The sequence below is a fragment of the Lactuca serriola genome, chromosome 1 (genome assembly GCF_051521515.1).
Source record: "Lactuca serriola cultivar US96UC23 chromosome 1, Lser_US96UC23_V15, whole genome shotgun sequence".
Taxonomy (NCBI): domain Eukaryota; kingdom Viridiplantae; phylum Streptophyta; class Magnoliopsida; order Asterales; family Asteraceae; genus Lactuca; species Lactuca serriola.
The window spans coordinates 43,486,891-43,509,339 of NC_136408.1; the positions used below are offsets into that span (position 1 = coordinate 43,486,891).

Sequence of the window (22,449 nt, forward strand, 5' to 3'; positions counted from 1 at the left end):
ATCGCTTTTATCCTACCTTGGATAAAAGGAACGGATAAACTTTGATTCAATGCTCACTTTCACTCACTCACCGAATCACACACAACAATATGTTTTATAACACCAAGTTACTAGTGCGTTTACATATTATCAATGTGTAACCGATTTGCAAGATACAACTCACACATCTTGGTTTCAAGAATATAAGATGTTATCGTCTCACCAATCAATCGTGATACAACTCATGGAGTGATCCAAGTGAGTGTGGGTTTGATCCAATGCTCAAATCACATTCATAAGCGCTCATAAACGTTGCAACAAACATTTGCTTATGTCTAATACCCTTTTAGACAATCCACACACCAATTCACGACAATATTCATTCATATCTACTTCCAACATATGAACGACTGTGGCCCGTTTGAATAATTTGACCGTTCTAAAGCAATTAAATTATTCAGGAAGTCAAAACATGCAAATTGAAACACAAGAATAATACTAATCCCATATGGCCTCAAACCTTTGAGCATAAATAAAACACCTTTTATTTATCACCATATCGATTACTCATTATTTGTCGTTTCGGGTAATCAACTTCTTTCTTGAATTATTACACTTTTCCCATGCTCTTAGCATGCACACAATGTTTACCTATGGTTCTTACTTTGTGAAATAGATCACATTGAACACATTTCCAATCATACTCATTTCACAACTCTAAATCCTTTTCATAAGTGTAAGAATATCAAACTCTTGCTACTTATAGAATATGCTAGATTCTAACATTTTATGCAATGATCCATTTGTAATATCATTGCACCAAAGTCACAAAGACTATTGCCAATGAAATTACAAAGTCCTTTATCGGAGATTGTTACAATACAATTCCTTAGATATGATATCTCTCACTCAAAGAACATTCCTTTGAACATCCTTTTGCATAAAAGTTTCTAATCTAGACATAGATTTTCAATATTCAATTTCTAATATGGATACATTTCCATACTTTCCATATGACAGCTTATTCTTAATAGAATCTTATCTATTCATAATAATGTCGATATGGTCCATCCAATATGGAAACATTTCCATATTTTCCAATATTATACTTCCAACTACTCACAAGCGACCAATCCTCGACGAACTTTGGATTGTCCTTTGATAGTTGTTTAATTATATTAGTCAAAATCGATTCTTGTCCTTTTTCCCTCTAAATGCGCTAGACATTTGGAAAATTTTAGAATGGTCAAACATTAAAGCATTTGCAATCGATCCTATACCCGAAGCGTATGAGACACGATGCATAATGTTTTATTTGCTATGTTCTCAAAAATCGAATTGTGAAGAGGAATGCCGTAATCATAATCGAAATTTTAAGAACACGCTATGTACCTTTGACTAAATTTATTAACATTCCACGACCTAAGCCTTTAGATTTGAAATGAAGCATAATATTCTCTCACTTAATTATAGCAAAACAACTATTCCATCCTTACAACTTTGCAAAGGATGACTCTTGTTATCTATAATTAATATTGCCAACTTGCAATGCTTTTCTTAATAATCATACAATCCTAACATTTATGATCCCACTATCATGATGATTATTGTAAACATAACACTTATGCTCTCACTAGCTTTGACATGTATTCAGAAACAGCTTAACTTTCAGAAAAACAATGCTTATTGAATTTCTTAAGTTTATGTTTCTAATACTTAGTGCTTTGATAATCTTTTATCAAGGCTTCTCGAACTTATACACCTTTGCCTTAGATAGTTTATATGTGTGTCTAAACAATTGCCAAACCTCACAATTCAAATCATGGAAAGGGATACCGTAACCATAATCGAATTCGAGAACGCAATTTTACAATCACTATCTTCTTAAAATCTTTCTTAGTGAAAGCATTTCCTCACAATCATTTTCATGAAGGAGGAAATCTTATGACACTTAGATTTAAACGGTGTATGTGTTCCTATCCATGTGAATTTGTTAAAACCAAAGTTTACGACAAATTCAAACTCATATGGATCGAACTTTCTTAATCTTGATTTCTTGCCTTATGGTAGCACAACTGCCCACCACGTCTTCCAAGTAGTTAAGCAGCTCACCCTTTCCTATCAATGTACCTTTCATTGATTAAGGTTCCTTGCCTTTTATGCGTTCAAAATGAGAACTCATAGAACTCACATGCATAATTAACTTAATTGGAACAACACAGAAACAAAATAATGTCAACACGATAGGTTGTAAACCTCAACTCGTGTGCTAGTGATGATCGATAAGGTTTATTTGATTTGTTCTTGAACCCTTTCAAGACCATTAAGACTCCCACTGACTCCTTGACATATAAGATTCTCTTGTCAATAACCATTTCTTGACAAACAAATATTCAAGAGTTAGCGTAGTTTTTATCAAAACATTTCATAAATTGGTCCTAGTTGGTCTTTGTCTTATCCAAGACATCACAACTTTTCCATATTTGATGGATGCTATAAACCTTCTTAATACTTATCACTCAATGTCACAATCTTAACTTTAAGACTTGTTTTGGAACGAAGCATGATTGACTTTCTGATTTTGACCATTTCTTCAATTCTTGATTCCTCTTCTTAAACATACAATTGTACTAAGACTCACTTAGAGGACCTATCATAAAGCATAAAAGGTACTCTCCCTTCTTCTTAGAATGGAGAAACTTTTATCTTTCTGCCTACTTGATTCTTTTTATTCATTTTGCTATTGATCTAAACCCTTTAATCAATTCAGAATTACACTAAATCTTGTAAGTATAATCACATTTACTAAACCTTTAGTAAATCATGACGAATATCTTTATTATTCTTGTGGTGGACTTGATCAGCACACAACTTTGTGTACTCGATCTCCTAGTCCATCACTCGACACTTTGTCAATGAATTAGTCTAATTTCCAAATATGAAATTTCTCATTCATCGTGCAACCAAGTTGCATGATTCCAAGTTTCTGTCCAATTGAAACTTGGGCGATGAGAAACTCTCCCTATTTGGTAAACTCTCGACTTTCCATAAATAACATAATAAGAACCAAATTCATTATTGCTAATAATAGAAACATTCAAACATCAGTTTTTCATATACGCCATTGCAAGGATAAATAAATAATATAAAATCAAAATTTATTTTTTATTGCGGAAAATTTTTGTCCTTACAATGCAGTTCATTGAAAAACTATGCTAATACATATTTCTTAGCAATCTAATTCTAACTCTAAGTAGTAGCTCAAGAATCTAATCTTCGAGAAATGCGATCGAAATCCATTCCTTCACGGTTAGATTTTGCTCACTTCTTCCCTTAAGCTTCCTTTCTTTTCTCCGATCCTACAAAACATCAATTGTAATCTTATCACATTATGTATTAAGAATCTAGAATAGAAGCTTAAAAGAGTTAGTTAATGGATTTGACCTATATTAGAGCCATACGTTTCGACTCTCCCATCTCTTAGATCTCTTAGGTAAATGGGGCAGCTTCGTCTCCAATGCCTTTTTCTCTTGGCAATAAAAGTAAATTGACTCTTTTGGAACATGACAAGGAACTACTTCAGACATTGCCTTTCTCTTATGATCAAACTTTTCGATCATAGCATGTCTTTCGTTGCCATTGTCTATATCCATATAGGTCTTGAAGGCAGATTCACCAATTAACTTTGCTTTTCTATTGCGCCAAACCATTGTTGATTCAGCAGCAATAAGCATATAGGTGAGATATATGAGGGTCACGTCGCGGTTCATCATATAGTACTCTCTTACGAACTCACTATATGAGTTAGGAAGTGACTGAAGAACCCAATCAACAGCCATTTCCTCACAGACAACGGATCCCAACATTCTTAACCTATCAATGTGTGACTTCATCCCTAGGACGTATGCACACACCGGCTTTCCTTCTTTATCTTTACTTGCCAAAAGGGCTTGAGTGATCTTGAACTTTTCAAGCCTTTGAACTTGTGGGTTAGGGAGAATAATTGGAGGAGGTAGAGGAAGTGAAGCATGATTTCTTGTTCCTCGATCGAATCATGGAATATCATCTTCATGTGGAAAGCTTGTTCCACGGGATTTGGGAAGACCATAGTTGTCGAACTTTGACATCTACAAAACGGGAGAAAACAAAATTCAAGTTAGTTGATTGATTGAGTCCTTAGTAAATCATCCAAATGAGATACTAAGGCTAGGACCCAACACAATATTCTACAACTCGGGAGAGGGATGCCGTAACCCAAATTGCAGAACATTTGAAGGTAAGTGAATGACGATTCACTAATTTCCACCATGAAAACGAAAAAGAAATTTAAGTTTTAAATCTATGAAAACTCCTAGATCCTTTGAGATTCATTGAACATTTCAATGGCATGTTTAAATCTTGATATGCCCCTCTTGTTTGTGACTGGGATGTCGAGGATCACAAAGCCGGTGTGAATAACCATGCAAACTTACATGGTGCTCTCACATGTTACAGTCACCTATTCGATGTGCCAGTAAACCACACACGCTCCACTGAACTATGACAAACATTGAGTCACCCTTTGCTACCTTTGCTTAGAACCATTTAGTGTGCCGGTAAACCACACACGCTCCACTAACGTTTTCGCAAGGGCACAAAGTGTAATTTCATGGAATTGCATCAATTCACTTTTTCCTAAGTAACTAAGATTAGGAATTTGAAAAACATTTAGTTACTTTAGTAATTCATTATACTTATAATGTAAGGTTTTCGTCCTATCCTACCCGTTCGGCTAACGACCCTCCACTAGTCAAGAGTGCGGTGGGTAAGAGTGGATACCCATTAAATCACCATTTTATAGGCAATTTCCTTAAACACCCCTTATAGACCAGCTTCGTGAATGAGGCCTACTAACGGTAAGATTGACTTTTACTCATATATATATATATATATATATATATATATATATATATATATATATATATATATATAATGTTAGACTTTTAATGTTATATATAGTATAGGGTGTATTTTACACTTTTAAAATATTAGGTGGTCAAATTTAACAATTATACTTTTAATTCAACTAATTTGTAAACCAAAACTTTTATGGATTTATTAAACCTCTTTTAATTATACACTTTAATTAATTAATAAAACCATAAGGGTGTAATTTGAACTTTTTTCAAAACAATACTAGGGTTTTAGAATTTAACATTCCTAATTAAACTTTTAATCAACTTTTAAATTCCAAAACTTGAGGGCAAGTTTTGAAACGTTTCAAAACATTAGGGTTTAGAATTTAAATATACATCAAAATTAAACAATTAATCAAAATTTAAATTCCAAAACTTGAGGGCAAGTTTTGAAACCTTTTTCAAAACATTAGGGTTTTAACTATTTAAATTTCAAAACAACAAAACTTTTTGGTTCAAATTTAAACTATAAAACCTAAAGGGGAAAATATGAAACTTTTCATAACACAAGGATCAAATAACAAATAATCTAAATTAACAAGTAATCACATAATTATCCATATTTGATTTATTTAATGATTTCTTGCAAAACAATTTATCAATTTAATCAAAATAATTAATCAATTATCACATATGGAAACAAATATTTTATTAATTGATAAATATCTTCAATTAGATCAAGAATATAGTCAAATATATCATAAAATCGGATTTATATTGATCTAATATGATAAGACAACTATCCTTAAGCAAAAACAGCAAGAAATCCCGGTTTTCCCTCCTTCTGACGAGCCGACTCGCCGAGTCAGGCATGGACTCGGCGAGTCAGCATGGACTCGACGAGTTCATCTATGGACTTGACGAGTCCAGCCTCCAGAACCACAAAATTCGAATTTTTCAATCATACAATGCATCAATACAATAGAAACCAGTTTAGGCTCTGATACCACTGATGGGTTTTGGTCCTAAGAACATCCTATGTGCTCGTACAAACCCTAATGCTTGGATCTAGGTTTCTCTATTGTACATGCAAGTTATCCAAGACTATAAACCCTAATTCTAGCATACAAGTAATCATATTAACATAAGAATAGGTTTAAGATGTTACCTTGATTGTTATGTAGCAATAACAATCCCAAATCTCCTTGTATTGACTTTAGAAAGCCTAGAGTCACAAATGTCACTCCTCTAGTGGTTCACAAACACCATAAGCAAGAGGATGAAGAGGAGAGAGGATGGAGGCTGCCCAAAACGTGTTCTAACCCTAGAAGAAAAGTTCCCCACGTTTTTGAGCCTTAAGGGTTCTATATATAGTGAGGCTATTAGGGTTATCAAACAAGGAAACCCTAAATTGGATGCTTAAGCCCTAAGCAACCCATGGATCCCTTTCCTTAAGGCCTTGGACGATTTCGTTATGGGCTTCCCCATAGAATTCGTCCACTCCTTAATACAAGGCAATCCATGGCCCAAATTGCAATTATCTTATAATTACAATTCCAGTCCCTTAAGTTTAATTAATCTCTTTTAGTCACAAAAACTAATTACCAATTAATTATTGACTAATATTAATTAAACAATATGATTTCTCTTTTAATATATTATTCCCATAATATATTAATAAATCATATTTAATCCTTTCTCTCCATAATTCATCCTATCAAGTTGCTTTGGTGAAGGCAACCCAAAAGGATCATGCACCATCGGGTCAAGTACATACCAAAATAGTTATGGACTTAGACACTAATCCAACAAAAAAATCCTTAATGCAAGGTCTTAATCCATTAAGACCCTCTACAAGAAGTATGGAGCCAAACTAGCTAAAAGGACCTCATTTTTATGGCCTAGAACCCCTCTTAGGGTCTTAAAGGACAACCCAAAATGACCAAAACCAAACATGCATAACAATGGGACTTTTGGGACAAAAAAACGTCATATAGCTACCAAAATGAGATCCAAGCAAACAAAGCATAAAGGTAGCAACTTTTTACCTTCTAGAGCTTCCCAAGATAATCTGTGCCCAAAACCGAAGCCCAAAATCCAAAACAAACATCTAAGGCCTAAATATGGCCCAATTTTCCAAATTCGGCCCAATTCCTTTCGTGAGCCTTCACCCAAGAAAGTCCAGCAAAACAAAAGCCCAAACCATAAAATCCAGGTGGCCTAACATGGCCCAAGATAATATGTGCCCAAAACTGAAGCCCAAAACTGTCGCGTATGCGGGGCGTACTCCGGAGGTACGCTCAACGTACACGAGGCTGCGTAGAATCCATCATCAGGGTGGCAGATTTGGTACGCGGGGCGTACACCTCCCTACGTGGGGCGTACCCTCACAAGACTCAGTTTCTTTAAAAGTGCTTAATGGCTTTAGCACTTGAGCTCATACTTCATATCCAAGGTCCAAAGGCATACTTGGGTCATAAAGTTCCCAACTTTATGACTTTCCACGTCCAAAAATTCGTTAATGCAAGGTCTTAATCCATTAAGACCTTCTACAAGAAGTAATGAAGGTAGCAACTTTTTACCTTCTGGAGCTGCCCAAGAAGGTGATGATCCAAGATCCATAAGCTTGCTTCAATTACTAATCTCCTTGATGCAACTCATTCTTCATTAAGCACACAAATAACACACTTTTAGCTCAAGACACTCTCTTATGGGGTTAGGGTTTGCCAAAAATGAATCAAGGGCTAGGAGGCTGAAAAGATGAGGCTAAATGATCCATAAAGGTGCTTAAATACCCCACAAAACCTAAAACTTAGGGTTTCTTTCAGACAAGAGTGTTCCCAGCGTACATATGTGTATGCCCAACGTACTAGGGCACACCCTAGTATGCTTAGCGTACCACTCCTTCTCCTAAAATTACGATTTTACCACTAAGGTTCTTGCGACCATTTCCTTCCAAAAGAAAGACCAAAATGACATACTTTAAAAACCAAGAGATGAATTTGAACATGCCTGAAAACCAGGGCGTTACAATGCAACCCACGTGTTACCCGAACAATAATCAACAAATGTGAGATGCAACCCCATAACTTTTTTGTAGTTGACGCAAATAACCCAAGGACAAAATAATAAACAACATAATTAATAAGTATTTCACCTTAAAACAATGCAAAACCAAGAATGTTAAGTTTGTAACATTTATTTTATATTTTTAACAGTTCTTCTTTGGGATTTATACAACATAGATATTGAGAAGGATGAGAATGTTCTTTAGCCACTGTTAGCCATTAACCTACAAAAAAGTCAAACTCAAATTTGGACAATGTTTGGTTCACATTCACAGATTCCATTCTTTAGAATCGAGTAAGAACTTATAGAACCACATTTAATTCCCTTATTGGGATAATAATCTCGTAATTAGCTCAAGTGTTGCTTTCACGTTATAGGTTCACCTGAATTTGATTCCCAAAAACCAATAAAATTATTGGAATTAAGATCAATACTGCCTCCATAATTGAGCAGGCCTTGGTAACATACACCCGAAGTTCAAAAACTAATGGTGTTGTAGCGACAACATTACCGTTATTGTTCTTTGGTGGAAATTTTGGATATCCTTAAGTGGCAAACTAGCATAAGATGGTGGAGTAGGATCAGATATTGTTTCTAGATGCATGTCTAGATCACAAGATTTTTTTTCGGTTAAGTTTTTTTTTTTTTTTTTTTTTTTTTTCAAAACTAACACCATCAAACCATCCTTAGTGTATCGTCTAATCCAGTCACACCATAATAATGAAAAACGATGTTTTTTGTAATGTGCATATATGTAAATTTGAATATTCACAAATATGCATATATATACACAATGCACATTTATAGTTTTTATCTTTTTTTTTTCATATTTTTTGACGTACAAATGACCCAGACGTTGTTTGTTAAGATTTTTTTTGGACAAATCAATGTTTCTTAATACACTTGAAATGTTGATTTTTGTTATTCATATTTAACCAATAATCGAAAAAATAACCTAAAACCCAATTTACCCAAAACCTTATTTGGTTCGGTATCGATTAATATTTTAGAAGTAAAAAACCGATTAAACTAAATTGAATAAACAAATAACCGATTAAAACGACAAATAAAACACCTACATACATTGATAATTTAGGGGTCGTTTGATAGTTGCTAACATGGTTAGAACTGACCGGGTTAGAAGCTGATTGGGTTAGAACTTCTGACAGAGTTAACTTCTAACCAAAACTTGTTGTTTGATTTTGTATCTGATTGACTATACAAAATAACAATATTACGCTCAAACAACATTTTTTTTATAATAAGTAATTGGGTCAATGGTTCAGGTAAACCACAAATGAAAAAGGCAATTCTCTAAAAAACCCTTCCATAAATAACAAAACAAATCAACAACACATTAATTAACTTCTACAAGTTTCATATTGCAGTTGTAATTGTTTACAAAAAAAATCTATAAATTCTATAGAGTAAAAATCTGGCAACCATTCAAACCACAACCAACTTGTTTAACACAAAATGCTTGTAGAAACAGTGGTACCAAATTTCTTCCCAAAGATCATCCATCATCTCATCATTGTTGAGATTACTCATCAGGCTCTGCAGCAACAACCATAGCAGGTTCTGGTTCCCCGGTGCATTGCACTAGGTTTCTATACTTCTTCATACTTTAACAAAACTTTCTGGATTTCATCATTCACACTCAATTTAACAAACTTTCTGAATGCCAAAAACAACAAAACATAATAGCACTCATCATCTACTCATATAAACCATCTATAAAAAATTAACAACAAAAAAATATATAAACAAACATGAACATAAAAAAATTAAACGCAGCAGGAAAAGGTTTTGTTGGAATGGAAACGGGAATGGAAATCTCAGTTGGAACAAATAAGAGCAACAACAAACCTGATAAAAAACGGAAAAAAAAAAAAAAAATCAATACCAATCGAAAATCTCAGTTGGAATGGAAAAAACAAGAACAAATTGGAAGAAAGACGCACCTGGTCATTGGAAATGGGTTGTCTCTGGTTGCTACATCGGAAGAAGAAGAAGACGATTGGATGTGAAAAGCGATAGCAACAGCCGATAGCAGTGAGCATCCCAACAATTTCGATTTGACTATTCTTCAGCAGAGGCATGACAAAAGAATAGGGCAATTATGGAATTGAATACTTTTGTTCCCGATCCATCAATAGAAAATGGGAGACTGGATCTGATAAAAACCTTGGACCGAGTCCTTAACATTCAAATCTTTATCAAACATGTCAATTGACATTTTTTTGGACGATCCCATTTTGGACCCAGTGATAACCTATATCAAACGACCCTTAGTCTAAAAGTAAGAAATAACCTCTTATTATAAATATACACATATGCAAATTACAAAAATAAACATCATTTTTATTATAATGCGATTGACTTAGACGAAGTAGTAGTGATGGTGTGGTGATGTTGATTTTGAAAAAAATTGATGAAAAATACTAAAGTTTTCATGTAAATATTGGTTCTTAAGAAGAATTTTTAATTTTGTTTACATTTAGTCATTGTCTTTTTTAGTACCGTTAAACTGTTATATTTTATCCTTATAACCTGTAGTTGTCAGATATAAAGATAAAATGTAAACAATTTCAATAGATAATATATAATATATAATATATAAAAAAAAACTAAATATAAATAAAATCAATAATTCATTATCCTTATTTTCCAAAAAAATAAAAATATAAAAATCCTCGTTTAGGGAGGAATGAGTCTTTTCCTCCCAACCCACCGAACCCACTGCCACATCAATTTTTGTCTATTCTTTTCTTTATCTTTCTCAACCCACAACATACGAAAATCTTATCTTTTTGAACCCACTCGATTAAAAAAAATACAAAACAACTAAGGTACAAGTTTTAAAACACATGGTACAAGAGAAACTAAGAAAGAAAAAGTAGAGAGAGATGATGAAGTGGGTTAGTAAAACCAATCAACCCACTCGTTGAAGCGAGAGTGGTACCGCTGATAACTCTATTGCTAATTAAGATTTTACATTTGATTGGTTTGTATATTTTTTTTAATTGAGTGGGTTCAAAAAGATAGGGTTTCAGTATGTTGTGGGTTTGAAAAGATAAAAAAAAATAAAAAAGAAAAAGTGATGTGACAGCGGGTTCAGTGGATTGGAAGGAAGTGACTCCAGTACTTATATTAAAGTATTAAACCCTTTAGTTTTTAACTTAATTTCTGAATTTCTGACACCAAAGTAATAAAAATATATTCTTATTAGGAAAAAAAAGTTTCGCATTATGAAACGAAATGATGAATAAATATGAAGGCATCTCTTTTGTCACATCGCAATTTGCTCCAAAACGGTACAAAGAAAACAGTATCCGAAGCAAACAAATGACAGAAACACTTCATTTTTGCTCTCCTTCATGCGATATCAAATCCCTACAATATTCTCAAACACTCTCCCTTTGATTTCTAGTTTTTTCCTGAAATCTTAACTCGGTGTTCCTCGTCTCCGATTGAAACAATGGATTTTCGACTTCAAAAACCATTTCATGTTCTACAATCACTAATGCTACTGGTATTTGCTTCGCAGTTGCAGAAACCATCGTATGCAAACACCGCGCCGTTAAATTGCACCGAAACATCCCGTCTGTGTACATCTTTCTTAGCATTTAGTCTATCGCCGAACCAAACCCTAGCAGTTATCATGAGCATGTTCGATGTGTTGCCGCAAGATGTTACAGTTGAAGGTAACGGCAGGGATTACATATTTGTTAGGAAGAATTGTTCGTGTTCTAATTCTCCTGTTCCGAAGTACTTGACGAATACGACATATACTGTGAGGAAAGACGGGCGATCTCTGTACAGGATGGTGGTTGATGCTTACGGCGGATTGGGCTATCTGCCGTATTTCACGAGGCCGGCGCGTGCAGGAGCAGTGGTGTCGTTGCAGTTGTTTTGTGGCTGTTCGAATGGGCTGTGGAATTATCTGATGAGTTACGTGATGAAGGAAGGGGATAGTATCGAGTTGTTGGCAAGTAGATTTGGTGTTAGTATGGATAGTATTGAAACCGTTAATGGGATCGAAAATTCAGATAACGTCACCGTCGGTGCACTTTATTACATACCTTTAAATTCAGGTAGGTCATATAATCTTAATTTAATGAGAAAGTTCCTTTTACTACTACTCTTTGCGCTCTTAATTAGTTGAAATTTTTCATCCTTAATTGTGATCCGATTAGTTCCTGTTTTGTAGCATATACGCGATGAATTTCACATCGCATTATTGTAGATCTGCTGCAACTATAATCGAGTTTTAACATGAAATTGACGAATTATTTCAGTTTGACCTAATCGGACTTCTTAACTAATTTACTGTCAAACTTATTGCAGTTCCCGGTGAGCCATACCCTATTGAAAACGACACTCCTGCTCCTGCTCCACCATCCCTGTTTGTTGCAGGTAATATAGGTTTATACTTTTTATCCAATATATTTTTTGCAGATCACACTAGAAACAGAAGAAAAATGCATTATGATGTTAATTAATCCTTGGATTAAATTGCCTTTGGCTGTCATAGAACCTGAATTACGGCTCTTTCAGAGACGAAGAGACTAATATTTTTCTTTTATCCAGGAAATCATAAGGCTCGTGTACCATATGGATGGATAGTAGCTAGTTTGGGGGTTGGTTTGGCACTGATCATAGCAGTCACAGGTTTTCTTGTCTACTCAAGATCATCAATTTGCTTTGATGATGCTCAAGGGAGTCATGGAAAGGATTCAAAAATTGAAAAGATTTCTCATAAGTTTCGTATCTTACAGACAACAAGCTTTTGTTGTGGTTCAAGGAAGGATGATTGGAGAGAAAATGTCGGGGAATCTAGTGAACGTCATATGAACGTTCCAAAAGGTCAAAGTTTCTGGCTTCTCCAGACCATCTTTAATGTTCTTTTTCATGAAAGCCATTAAACTGATTTTTGTGTGTTTTTCTTATTCCTGCAGTTATTGGGACTGATGTGTTTGATGTAGAGAAGCCTGTTGTTTTCCTATATGAAGAAATTTTTTCGGCTACAGACGGTTTTTTGGAATCCAATCTTCTTGGTCTTGGGACATATGGTGCTGTGTACCATGGTCTGCTTCGTGACCAGGTTGGTATTTCATATTTGTCTTCTTTTGTTCACATTCTATATATATTTTTTGAGCTATGGCTAATCTACTTTGTACATTATTGTTGCATAATTGTAGGAAGTTGCTATCAAAAGAATGACCGAAACAAAAACTAAGGAGTTCATGGCAGAGATGAAAGTATTGTGCAAGGTTCATCATACAAATTTGGTAAGTATTGTGCTCAACTTCTTCGATTTATAACCATTATCTATGTTACATTTTTGGCAACTTTTGACTTGTGTCTGGTTTTGTTATTGTTAAGGTAGAACTGATCGGTTATGCAGCTAGCGATGATGAGCTCTTCCTCATTTATGAATATGCTCAGAAAGGTTCCTTGAAAAATCACTTGCATGAGCCTCAAAACAAGGGTAATACTTTACGCCCTGTACGTTCTCCAAACATGAAGTCCCTGCATTCTAAATAGGGAAAATTGCATGGGATAATACCAATTATAGCAGTGTACATATATTTCATTACCAATAATAGCAATATATATAACATGAAACTTGTTATAAATGGTTACACGTTTCATGTTACATATTGCTATTATTGGTAAAGATATGTTACTATTATGGGTGTATATAAAATACATTTTATAAGTTTTTGTTTACGTATTGCTATTATTGGTAAGAAAATAAAGTAGGTTGTTATTATGGGTAAATATATATGCGTACATTGCTATTTCCTGTAGGTAATCCGACACTTTCTTGGATTATGAGGGTTCAAATTGCACTTGACACCGCAAGGGGGCTGGAATACATACACGAACATACTACACCTCATTATGTGCATCGTGATGTCAAAACAAGCAATATTTTACTTGATAGCGCTTTCAAAGCCAAGGTACTTTCACTAAATTGCATCTTTTTTTTTTTTTTTTTTTTTTTTTTTTTTTTTGTTGTTTATACATCTTATTGATTTGGGGTTAAACAGATCTCAGACTTTGGGTTGGCAAAACTTGTTGGAAGAAGTAATGAGGATGAAGCTTCAGTGACGAGAGTGGTTGGAACTTACGGTTATTTAGCTCCTGAGTAAGTATAACTGTATACACACATTTCTTAAAAACCAAAATTCCAAATTAATAAAAAAAAATTATTATTACAGGTATCTGAGGGATGGTTTAGCGACAGTTAGGAGCGATGTATATGCATTTGGTGTTGTTCTTTTTGAGATAATATCAGGAAAGGATGCCATAATACAAACCGAAGCCGCTGTGGCAAAAAATTCAGAGAGGCGATCGTTGGCATCTGTTGTAAGTCTATTCAAAATGATGAATTCGAAATAAAAAGTACATTACTTTGACAAATGTATTAAACTTTGTGAAAAAAAAAATGCCAGATGTTGGCAGCTCTCAAGAATGCACCCGAATCTATCACTACATCGAGCTTTAAAGATCATATTGATCCCAATTTGATGGATTTATATCCCTACGACTGTGTTTTCAAGGTATCGCATAAGAGGAAATACAGAAGAAAAGAATAGTTGATTCCTATTTATTTTGTATAGTGATTAAACCATTATATATGTATAATATATTTTTTGACTGCATAAAAACATTTGTCAGATGGCTATGCTGGGAAAGCAATGCGTGGAGGATGATCCGGTCTTACGACCTGACATGAAGCAAATTGTTATTTCCCTTTCACATATTCTTTTATCATCTGTGGAATGGGAAGCTACACTTGCTGGAAATAGCCAGGTATTCAGTGGCCTTGTTCAAGGTAGATAGCCGTACAGACAGACTCTTTTTCTTTTCCTTCTTTTCTATATAAATTAATCTTACTTTCCCACATCCATACCGTATAAATGTGTGTATATAGATATATAAATGATTTACTCTAGTGTTCTTTTTGGTATTTTTCCATTTTCATTTTGTCGGTTGTTTCATAAGACATAAGACATGATGCAAGAACATAACAAGTTGTATTGCGTTTAGAACAAAGACCGATCTCAAATGAGACAAAAATTACAATTTTTTTCCCCAACAAGGTGTGAAAAAGACGTTAATGCTCTCTCCTTGTGCTCGGGCACTAGAAAGTTTGATGAACTTATTTGAATCACAATTTATTTGTGTACAAAGTTGGTGCAAAGGCTTACATATATTATTCGTGAAATCCTTCACTTGCAAAACGAGGCAAGTATGCGACGGGATGGAGCGAGCAATGGTCTTCGTGAATGAAGAACTGCCAAATTATCAAGTAATAGAACATCTCCCTTACACCATTGTAATGCAACACACTCTTCATCAAACATCTTTAATAAGTCATTAACCTCATCGCGAGGCAATGGTTCACCGTCGCCAAAAACAACTGCTTTTGTCGGATCATCGTTTAGCTTATCATGCAATCCGCCATACGAAATCGCAAGACTGTTGAACCAGGTCTTTTGTTGTTGGGCTTCGTTGTATCTAAAACTAGGTTTCGGACCTACTATAACTTTGACTTCATCACCCATCCATTCTAGTTTCATTCCCAACTTGGTAGCCCTGCATTTGAATCCAAAAATTAGGCCATTCAAATGTAAATGTAAATCAATTTCATTGTTTGTAAATTACTAGATGTTTCAATACACAATGTCTTAATGAGAAAGAAATATATTGAAATTTGAAAATATAATGTTGGAAAAGAAATAAATCCAAGTATAACCAGATAATGAAAGTACGTTGTTTCATGACTTTACTAATTCTTTAATATCTTATTATATCTAACGAGTCAAAGGAATAAGTCTTTTAAGAACTTTTATAAAATAAAGTCGGTTGGTTGACAATTCGTCCAAAGTGTGTTCCAAATAGATACAAGATTGCTAAAACAATTATGCTAGCCACCCAACATGTCATTTTGTATGGCTTGCTTCTCACGTTATATTCTTGGATGGGATTATATGATAATACAACACAAAATTGCATTTTTTTGTCTTGATACCTTAAAACTAAAGGTGTGTATATGGCAGTTTGGTTAGGTTCCTGGTCAAAATCGAACCGGTCATTACAATTGGTTAATGTATTTTGGTAGCCATTGAATATACGTTAGTATTAGTTTTGGTTAATGTTACTAGTCGATTAATGATTTTGACTATCAAAAGGGGGAAAAAACTTAAATTTTGTTGCTATTTAATGAATATTATAATGGTAATTTTACCTTTTTAGCATCTTGAACCAGCACCATCTAAATTATTTTTATAACATAAGAAACTATCTCAATGAGTTGAAACTTTTGAAAATTTTGATTTACTCGCCCATGGTAATCTTAATAACTTGTTACAAGGAGGATATGTGAAAATACATTCTATCGGACCTGGAATTCACCTCATGTGAAAAATTAAAGTTCGTTTATAATTGTCATCATATTAAGAGTTTAAGGTCATTAGGCTCCTCACAAACTATAAGTACATTGTTATACATTCATACATTGAAAATTTAGAGTTTAGAGAATAACAAAATGAAAGTGTATGAACATAACTTATGGGAGTTACTTGCTTGAAATTGAATGCTTGAATTTTGATGCTAATATTGTGGTTGTGCCTAAAGCCCTTAATATAGTGCCTTGAAATCTTGAATAATTGTGCGTATAAGTATATAACTATATTAATATAATAAAAGATCATATAGCCTTTGGCCTAGTGGTAAGGAGTGATTCTCTCAAATAAGAGATCATTAGTTCAAGTGTCTTAGAAGTAAGTTTAGATAGTTTTCCATTTCAAAAAAAAAAAAAAATCTAATTCAAAATAGTTACCGATTAAATTTTATATTCCTCACATAATTACATACAATATATTTAACATATTATATTTACATTTAAATTTTTTTAGTTCATTCGGTTAATAAAAATTAGAAACCACGTCACCTCTTAAACTGTAGGGAGTGGAAGGCGCTAAGCTCACGCCATTGGCTCTCGCCAATCAAGCCTGACCATCTAGCCAGGGAGAAAAGAGAAGAGGTAGAAAGGGAAATAGTGGGTTGTGATAGGTGCTCTTTAATTTTCTTTTTTCGTTTTTTTTACAAAATCAAATATATTTAAATGACATCACTATCATTTCTCAACTTTTACAAGGTGGACTTTTTTTTAGGCAAATGCTTAAGTGGCTTCAAACACTTTACCACTCTCTCTAGCCTTATTGTAATTGTTCGGTTATATAACTTAATTCGATTTTAATTTGAACTTTTAGTTAATATAATCATCCTAGTTAAAACTTTAAATAACCAAATCTTTAAGATGAATCAAAATGGCTTAACTATGTTGATATTTCTTTTTCTAATATCATTAATAACTAATTATTAAATTTGATAAAATAAAATATTGCATAAAAAATAAAATTCTTAAATAAATAATTTAAGAAACTATAAAAACACCAAACTATAGAATAAATTACATTTTTGGTCCCTAGCTTTAAGTGATGTTTTCAATTTCGGTGTTCCAAGGAGTTGGTTTTCAATGTTGGTTATATATTTTTGATGTTTCATAGTAACTTTGGTCCTTGAATTGTTAAATTAAACTATTGAGCTTATAATTTTTTTATAAAAAATATCATGTTGCCCTTGGATCCCACATGAACCAAACCAATTTTTTTTTGGAATAAAGTTATAAAAATCATCTATATCTGGCATCAAAAATGTAATATACTCTATATAATAATCTTGAAATTTTTTGTTTAGTTTTACTTTTTATTAATAATTATCTAAGTTTGAAAAACGGAAAATATAGACGTAAATGATGGAGAAGTGTGGAAAACCTTTCCTCCGCCACGCTCTTGTCATCGGTCATGAACGTGCCCTTCCAGCCGCGTCCTACCGGCGATGAAGGGTCCAATCCTTCTCGCATAACTCTGTTGTAAATCAATCCTTTCTCTTCCAGTTGCTCCACAAATTCTGGATGCTTCCCATTCATCTTCTCGTAAATCACATGACTCAGAACTATACATGTTTCTCCTCCCCTTCCTGGTTCGATCTCACAGAAGAAAAACAATTTCGAAGGAAATTCGCTAGCCTGCAAAACACAAGATGATCGATATGAGTTTTATTCTATAGTAATTACACAGATTTATCTACAAGTTTTGATCGGAGGTAGGGAGTATATGTATATCATACATGAGATAATTCGTGATGGAAGCCGATCATCTGGTCCGGTGGTGCTTCATTCGCAGTGTACACACGATCGGTAAGCTTCGTCCTGGTTCCTGAACCACCGGCGCCGTAGGAAAAGTCTTCGTAGCCGGAGGAGTCAACGACATCGTTGAAGTCGGAGGCAGTGGAAACAGGGAAGCCTCTGAAGAGAATCGCACCAGATCTATGGAGCAGAGAATCGAGCCATGGTTTATTAGCTTTAATGGCATCTGTTAGCTGAACAGGCTTGGAAGCGTTAGGGTTGGGGAAGAGAACCGCGGGGAAGAATACTCCACTATCAGATTTCTGCTGCTGCAACCCAACCACTTCACTGAATAGGTTTACTTCTGCCATGATCAACCCAAAATTCAAACAATAAGTGGCGATTTTAAGCCAAAATCATATGGGCTTAGATCTCCAACTGCTATTCAATTTGGTGATTTGTGTTGTTTGTTTCTTTCTTATAAATTAATTGAAGAGTTGAAGATAAAGTACGAGTGTTAGAAATTAAAATACATAAAAATGTGCTATAGGTGTTGCTAGAATAATAAATATCATAACTCAAGCACCCAGTGTTAGAAATTAAAATGCATAGTAAATTAAAATGTGCTATAGGTGTTGTTAGAATAATAAACATCATAACTCAAGCACGAGTCTTAGAAATTAAAATACATAGGGTCTGTTCGGCAAAACTAGTTGGTAGTTTGTAGTGTGTAGCAGGTAGCGAGTACCTTATTGCGTTTTGTTAAATGAAGTAACATTTGGATTTGGAGCGTTTTGTTTTAACTAAACGCTAGAAGTTTATAGTGCGAAACGAGACTTTCTGTTTAAAACAGAGCGTTTTGTCAAACGCTAGAAGCTAGAAGCTCACAAACGTCTCGTGCCGAACACGTCTATAATAAGTAAATGAACACGTGCTATAGGTGTTGCTAGAATAATAAATATCATAACTCAAGCACCTTATTATTAGAAATTAAAATACATAGTAAATGAACATGTGCTATATGTGTTGCTAGAATAATAAATATCATAACTCAAGCATTGAAAAATCGGTTGGTCAAACAATAAAAATGAATTGACTAATCATGGTAATCATCTTTGTCGTTTTGTTCACATTTAGGCAACTAGTTTTTTTTTTTTCACATTTGATCATTTAACTTGTTATATTTGTTCACATATTATCATTTTCATTAGTTATAACAGATGACAATGATGAACACATTTTACAAGTTAAATGGTCAAATATGTACAAAAAAAGTTGGCTAAATGTGAACAAAACAAAAGATTAATTACCCTAATAAATTATTTTCCTCACTTTTAATAGCAAATTTATTTTTCGCATTTGTTTGTATTTTTTTTTTCAAACGTTACTTTCAAAGTATCCACAATGTCCTAAATATTTATTAAATACCGATTAATTCTAAAGCTTACTTTTTAATTAATAAATATGTTTTTTGTTTTGTGAAATATTTTATATAGCCTCTTATATTTGTTTCTTTTGTTTTTAAGCATATACAATATTTTTAAAGTAAATAGTATCTAACAATAAAACTAAATAAATTAAATATATAACAATAAGTATGGAGGGTCTTTTAAAAAAAATATTATGTAGCAAATCAAAAACATTAAAAAAATCTATATAATGTAAATGTTTTAAAATTATTACAACTTTTTAATTAGAAGTTTATAAACTTTTAATTTTTTAATACAACGCTTTAAACACATTATAAAAGAAGGTATTAAATTGTCATACAAAATCTTTGAAACACTTTAAAAATGTTGCAAAAGAAAGTTTAGAAATAATTGTATGAAAGTTATAAAAATAATTGTATGAAAATATTAAAAACAAAAGTTAAAAACTTGTAAGAAAAATTTAAAACATTTATAAAATATTTAGTTTAAAAGCACTTGTATTAAAATTATATGAAACTATAAAAAATGTAAAAAAAAAAAAAAAAAAAAAAAAAAAAAAAAAAAAAAAACACTAATAAGCAAGGTTTAAAACATTGTATAAAAAAGTTAATGTAACTCCAACTAATAATACCTTTTGCGTAAGATTTGTCCACATGCATAAGGAAACAGAATCCAACTACACTTGGGCACTAAAGTGTTTAAAATCAACAATAGATAGATGCATGTTTCCACGTGTAATTGTCATAGAGACATGACTTGCATGAAAGCATATGTGACATCCCCAAAATCACGGTCAGAAAAGACCGATTTCATTTATGTTTTTTAAAATAATTTCAGAGTAAATCCTTTTGATTGAAAAGTGTTGCGGAATTTGTTCCCAAAACAAAACATGATAAAATAATATTTATCAAAGCATTTCATCAAGAGATGCATTTTCATTATATAATCAAAACTCGGGATGTCATGTTCCGATACAGACCATAAAGCATAAACGATAACATTACAAGTCATTCAACAAATATATACATATACAGACTTGTAAACAAAACAACTCGATGATTCATCCATCTTACGCCCTTGCGCCACTTCCTGTAATACAAATAAAACTGAGTGGGTCAGGCTTGGGAGTCTGGTGAGCATATAGGGTTTTCAACCCATAATAAATAAATTATATTTAATTTCACCAACCAATCACTATCCCGATTACCCATTCCCGTTATCCTCACTTTACGTCCCTAAAATAACATCTATCTCAAGGGACCTAATCTAGGATTTTCATCGGGACGGACATTACTGCTAAGGGGTTTCCTCAACAATAGATATCCTAAAGGCAACCATGAGGGGGATAGAGTACACCGGTGAACATATCGTTCACAACACCTACAGGTTATGAACCTGCTAGCGTTCCACAGGACTGTCTAGAAAGAGTCTGTGGTCGTTATCCATACTCCGCTGAATAACTAGATCAACAACAACAACAACATCGAGGCCTCTCATCTGTTTATTACACACCAACTATCTACCCATGTTCTACCCAACATATTAGTAGATAAAAATATATATTTTTATACATAGTTTAAAACCTGTACATCATTTTCATTCAATACATATTCCACATAACAGATGACGCACACCCACATAACACGTATTTCATAGAAAATAAACCAGATCTATGAGATAGAAGAGAATGAATATACATTCACACATATAACAACAAAATTATACATATAACACGTATTTCGTATAAAATACTTCATAATTATGCGTTAGAAGAAAGTAACTACACACTCACTTGATCAGAAGATGATCGGACAGCACTACAGCTTGTAGAAGTAATATTCTTCGGTAGATCTGGAAGATCTCCACAAAAATCGAACTTCTCACGGGCAGAGCTTTGGCTCGGGAATCTTACTTCTCGGGATCTTCAGGACCTCGGGACTTGCTTCGGGGCTCGGGAATGATACCGGGGCTTCGGGGTACTTCTGGCACGCAAATCGATGCAAAACGGGAGAGAGAAGAGAGAAAAAGAACAATTGAGTCGGCTGCCCTCGCATCCTATTTATAGGAGCCGGAGCCTCGGAGTACGCAGGGCGTACTGCCTCGATCGTCATGGCTTACGTATCCGAAGTCACTTGAGTGCGAGGCGGTGCATGCATCGGGGTACGCTAGGCGTACGCGAGTATGCGGGGCGTACCTCGGATCAGATCGGTGACTCATCTTCGGATACTGCCGACTTTTATAATTAAATTTAAATATTAATTATTTAATAAACTTCGGAAATTCATATCTTCTTCATACGAACTCCGTTTTCGACGTTCTTTATATCCACGCGTAGGTGAGACTACGCTCTACAACTTTCGTTTAGACTTCGTCGGCTAATTTTGACTTTATTTTTATTATTTATTTTTAGTAGGCCCGGACAGGAAAACTTCGTTATAAATTCATAACTTCTTCGTTTGACGTCCGTTCTCGCCTAACTTTTCATCGCTTCGATACCAACAACGAGATCTTCGATTCTCGTTTAGATTGTTTCGGCTAAAAACCGCTCGATCTCAAATCGAGTATTTCAGGCTGCATACCGCTAAGTCGAAACTTCAATAAATCATAACTTCCTCATACGAAGTCAGATTTGGGCGTTCTAAATATATTCGGAAACCTCGTTTCAACTACTACAACATTATCCAAAGATATCAAGTTTATTTTACACTTAAATTTTGACGCTTATTTTTATTCTTAATTAATCGAACCACATAATTAAGCAATTAAGCACAAAACACATAATACTTAAATAATACACTTCTATTATTTCAAAACGGGTTACAAAGGTTAACCTAGACTATTACATCAATGATAATGCCTAGCCTGGAAA

General features: G+C 33.8%; 2 protein-coding genes across 2 annotated transcripts; one reads left to right on the forward strand and one right to left on the reverse strand.

The window, feature by feature from the left end:
• Positions 1 to 11,233: 11,233 nt before the first annotated feature.
• On the forward strand, positions 11,234 to 14,942 carry LOC145086110 (lysM domain receptor-like kinase 3). The gene is made up of 11 exons (XM_079023847.1): positions 11,234 to 12,040; positions 12,294 to 12,362; positions 12,537 to 12,812; positions 12,905 to 13,050; positions 13,148 to 13,237; positions 13,332 to 13,437; positions 13,761 to 13,912; positions 14,003 to 14,100; positions 14,174 to 14,321; positions 14,408 to 14,515; positions 14,634 to 14,942. Exons 1-11 carry the CDS (start codon positions 11,425 to 11,427, stop codon positions 14,796 to 14,798), a joined length of 1,974 nt encoding a protein of 657 aa, XP_078879973.1. The 5' UTR covers positions 11,234 to 11,424; the 3' UTR covers positions 14,799 to 14,942.
• A 28-nt stretch (positions 14,943 to 14,970) lies between these two features.
• LOC145086119 (clavaminate synthase-like protein At3g21360) lies at positions 14,971 to 18,662 on the reverse strand. Its single transcript, XM_079023857.1, has 3 exons — positions 18,153 to 18,662; positions 17,798 to 18,051; positions 14,971 to 15,554 (listed from the first exon to the last, which is right to left on the reverse strand). Exons 1-3 carry the CDS (start codon positions 18,519 to 18,521, stop codon positions 15,188 to 15,190), a joined length of 990 nt encoding a protein of 329 aa, XP_078879983.1. The 5' UTR covers positions 18,522 to 18,662; the 3' UTR covers positions 14,971 to 15,187.
• Between the last annotated feature and the right edge of the window lie 3,787 nt (positions 18,663 to 22,449).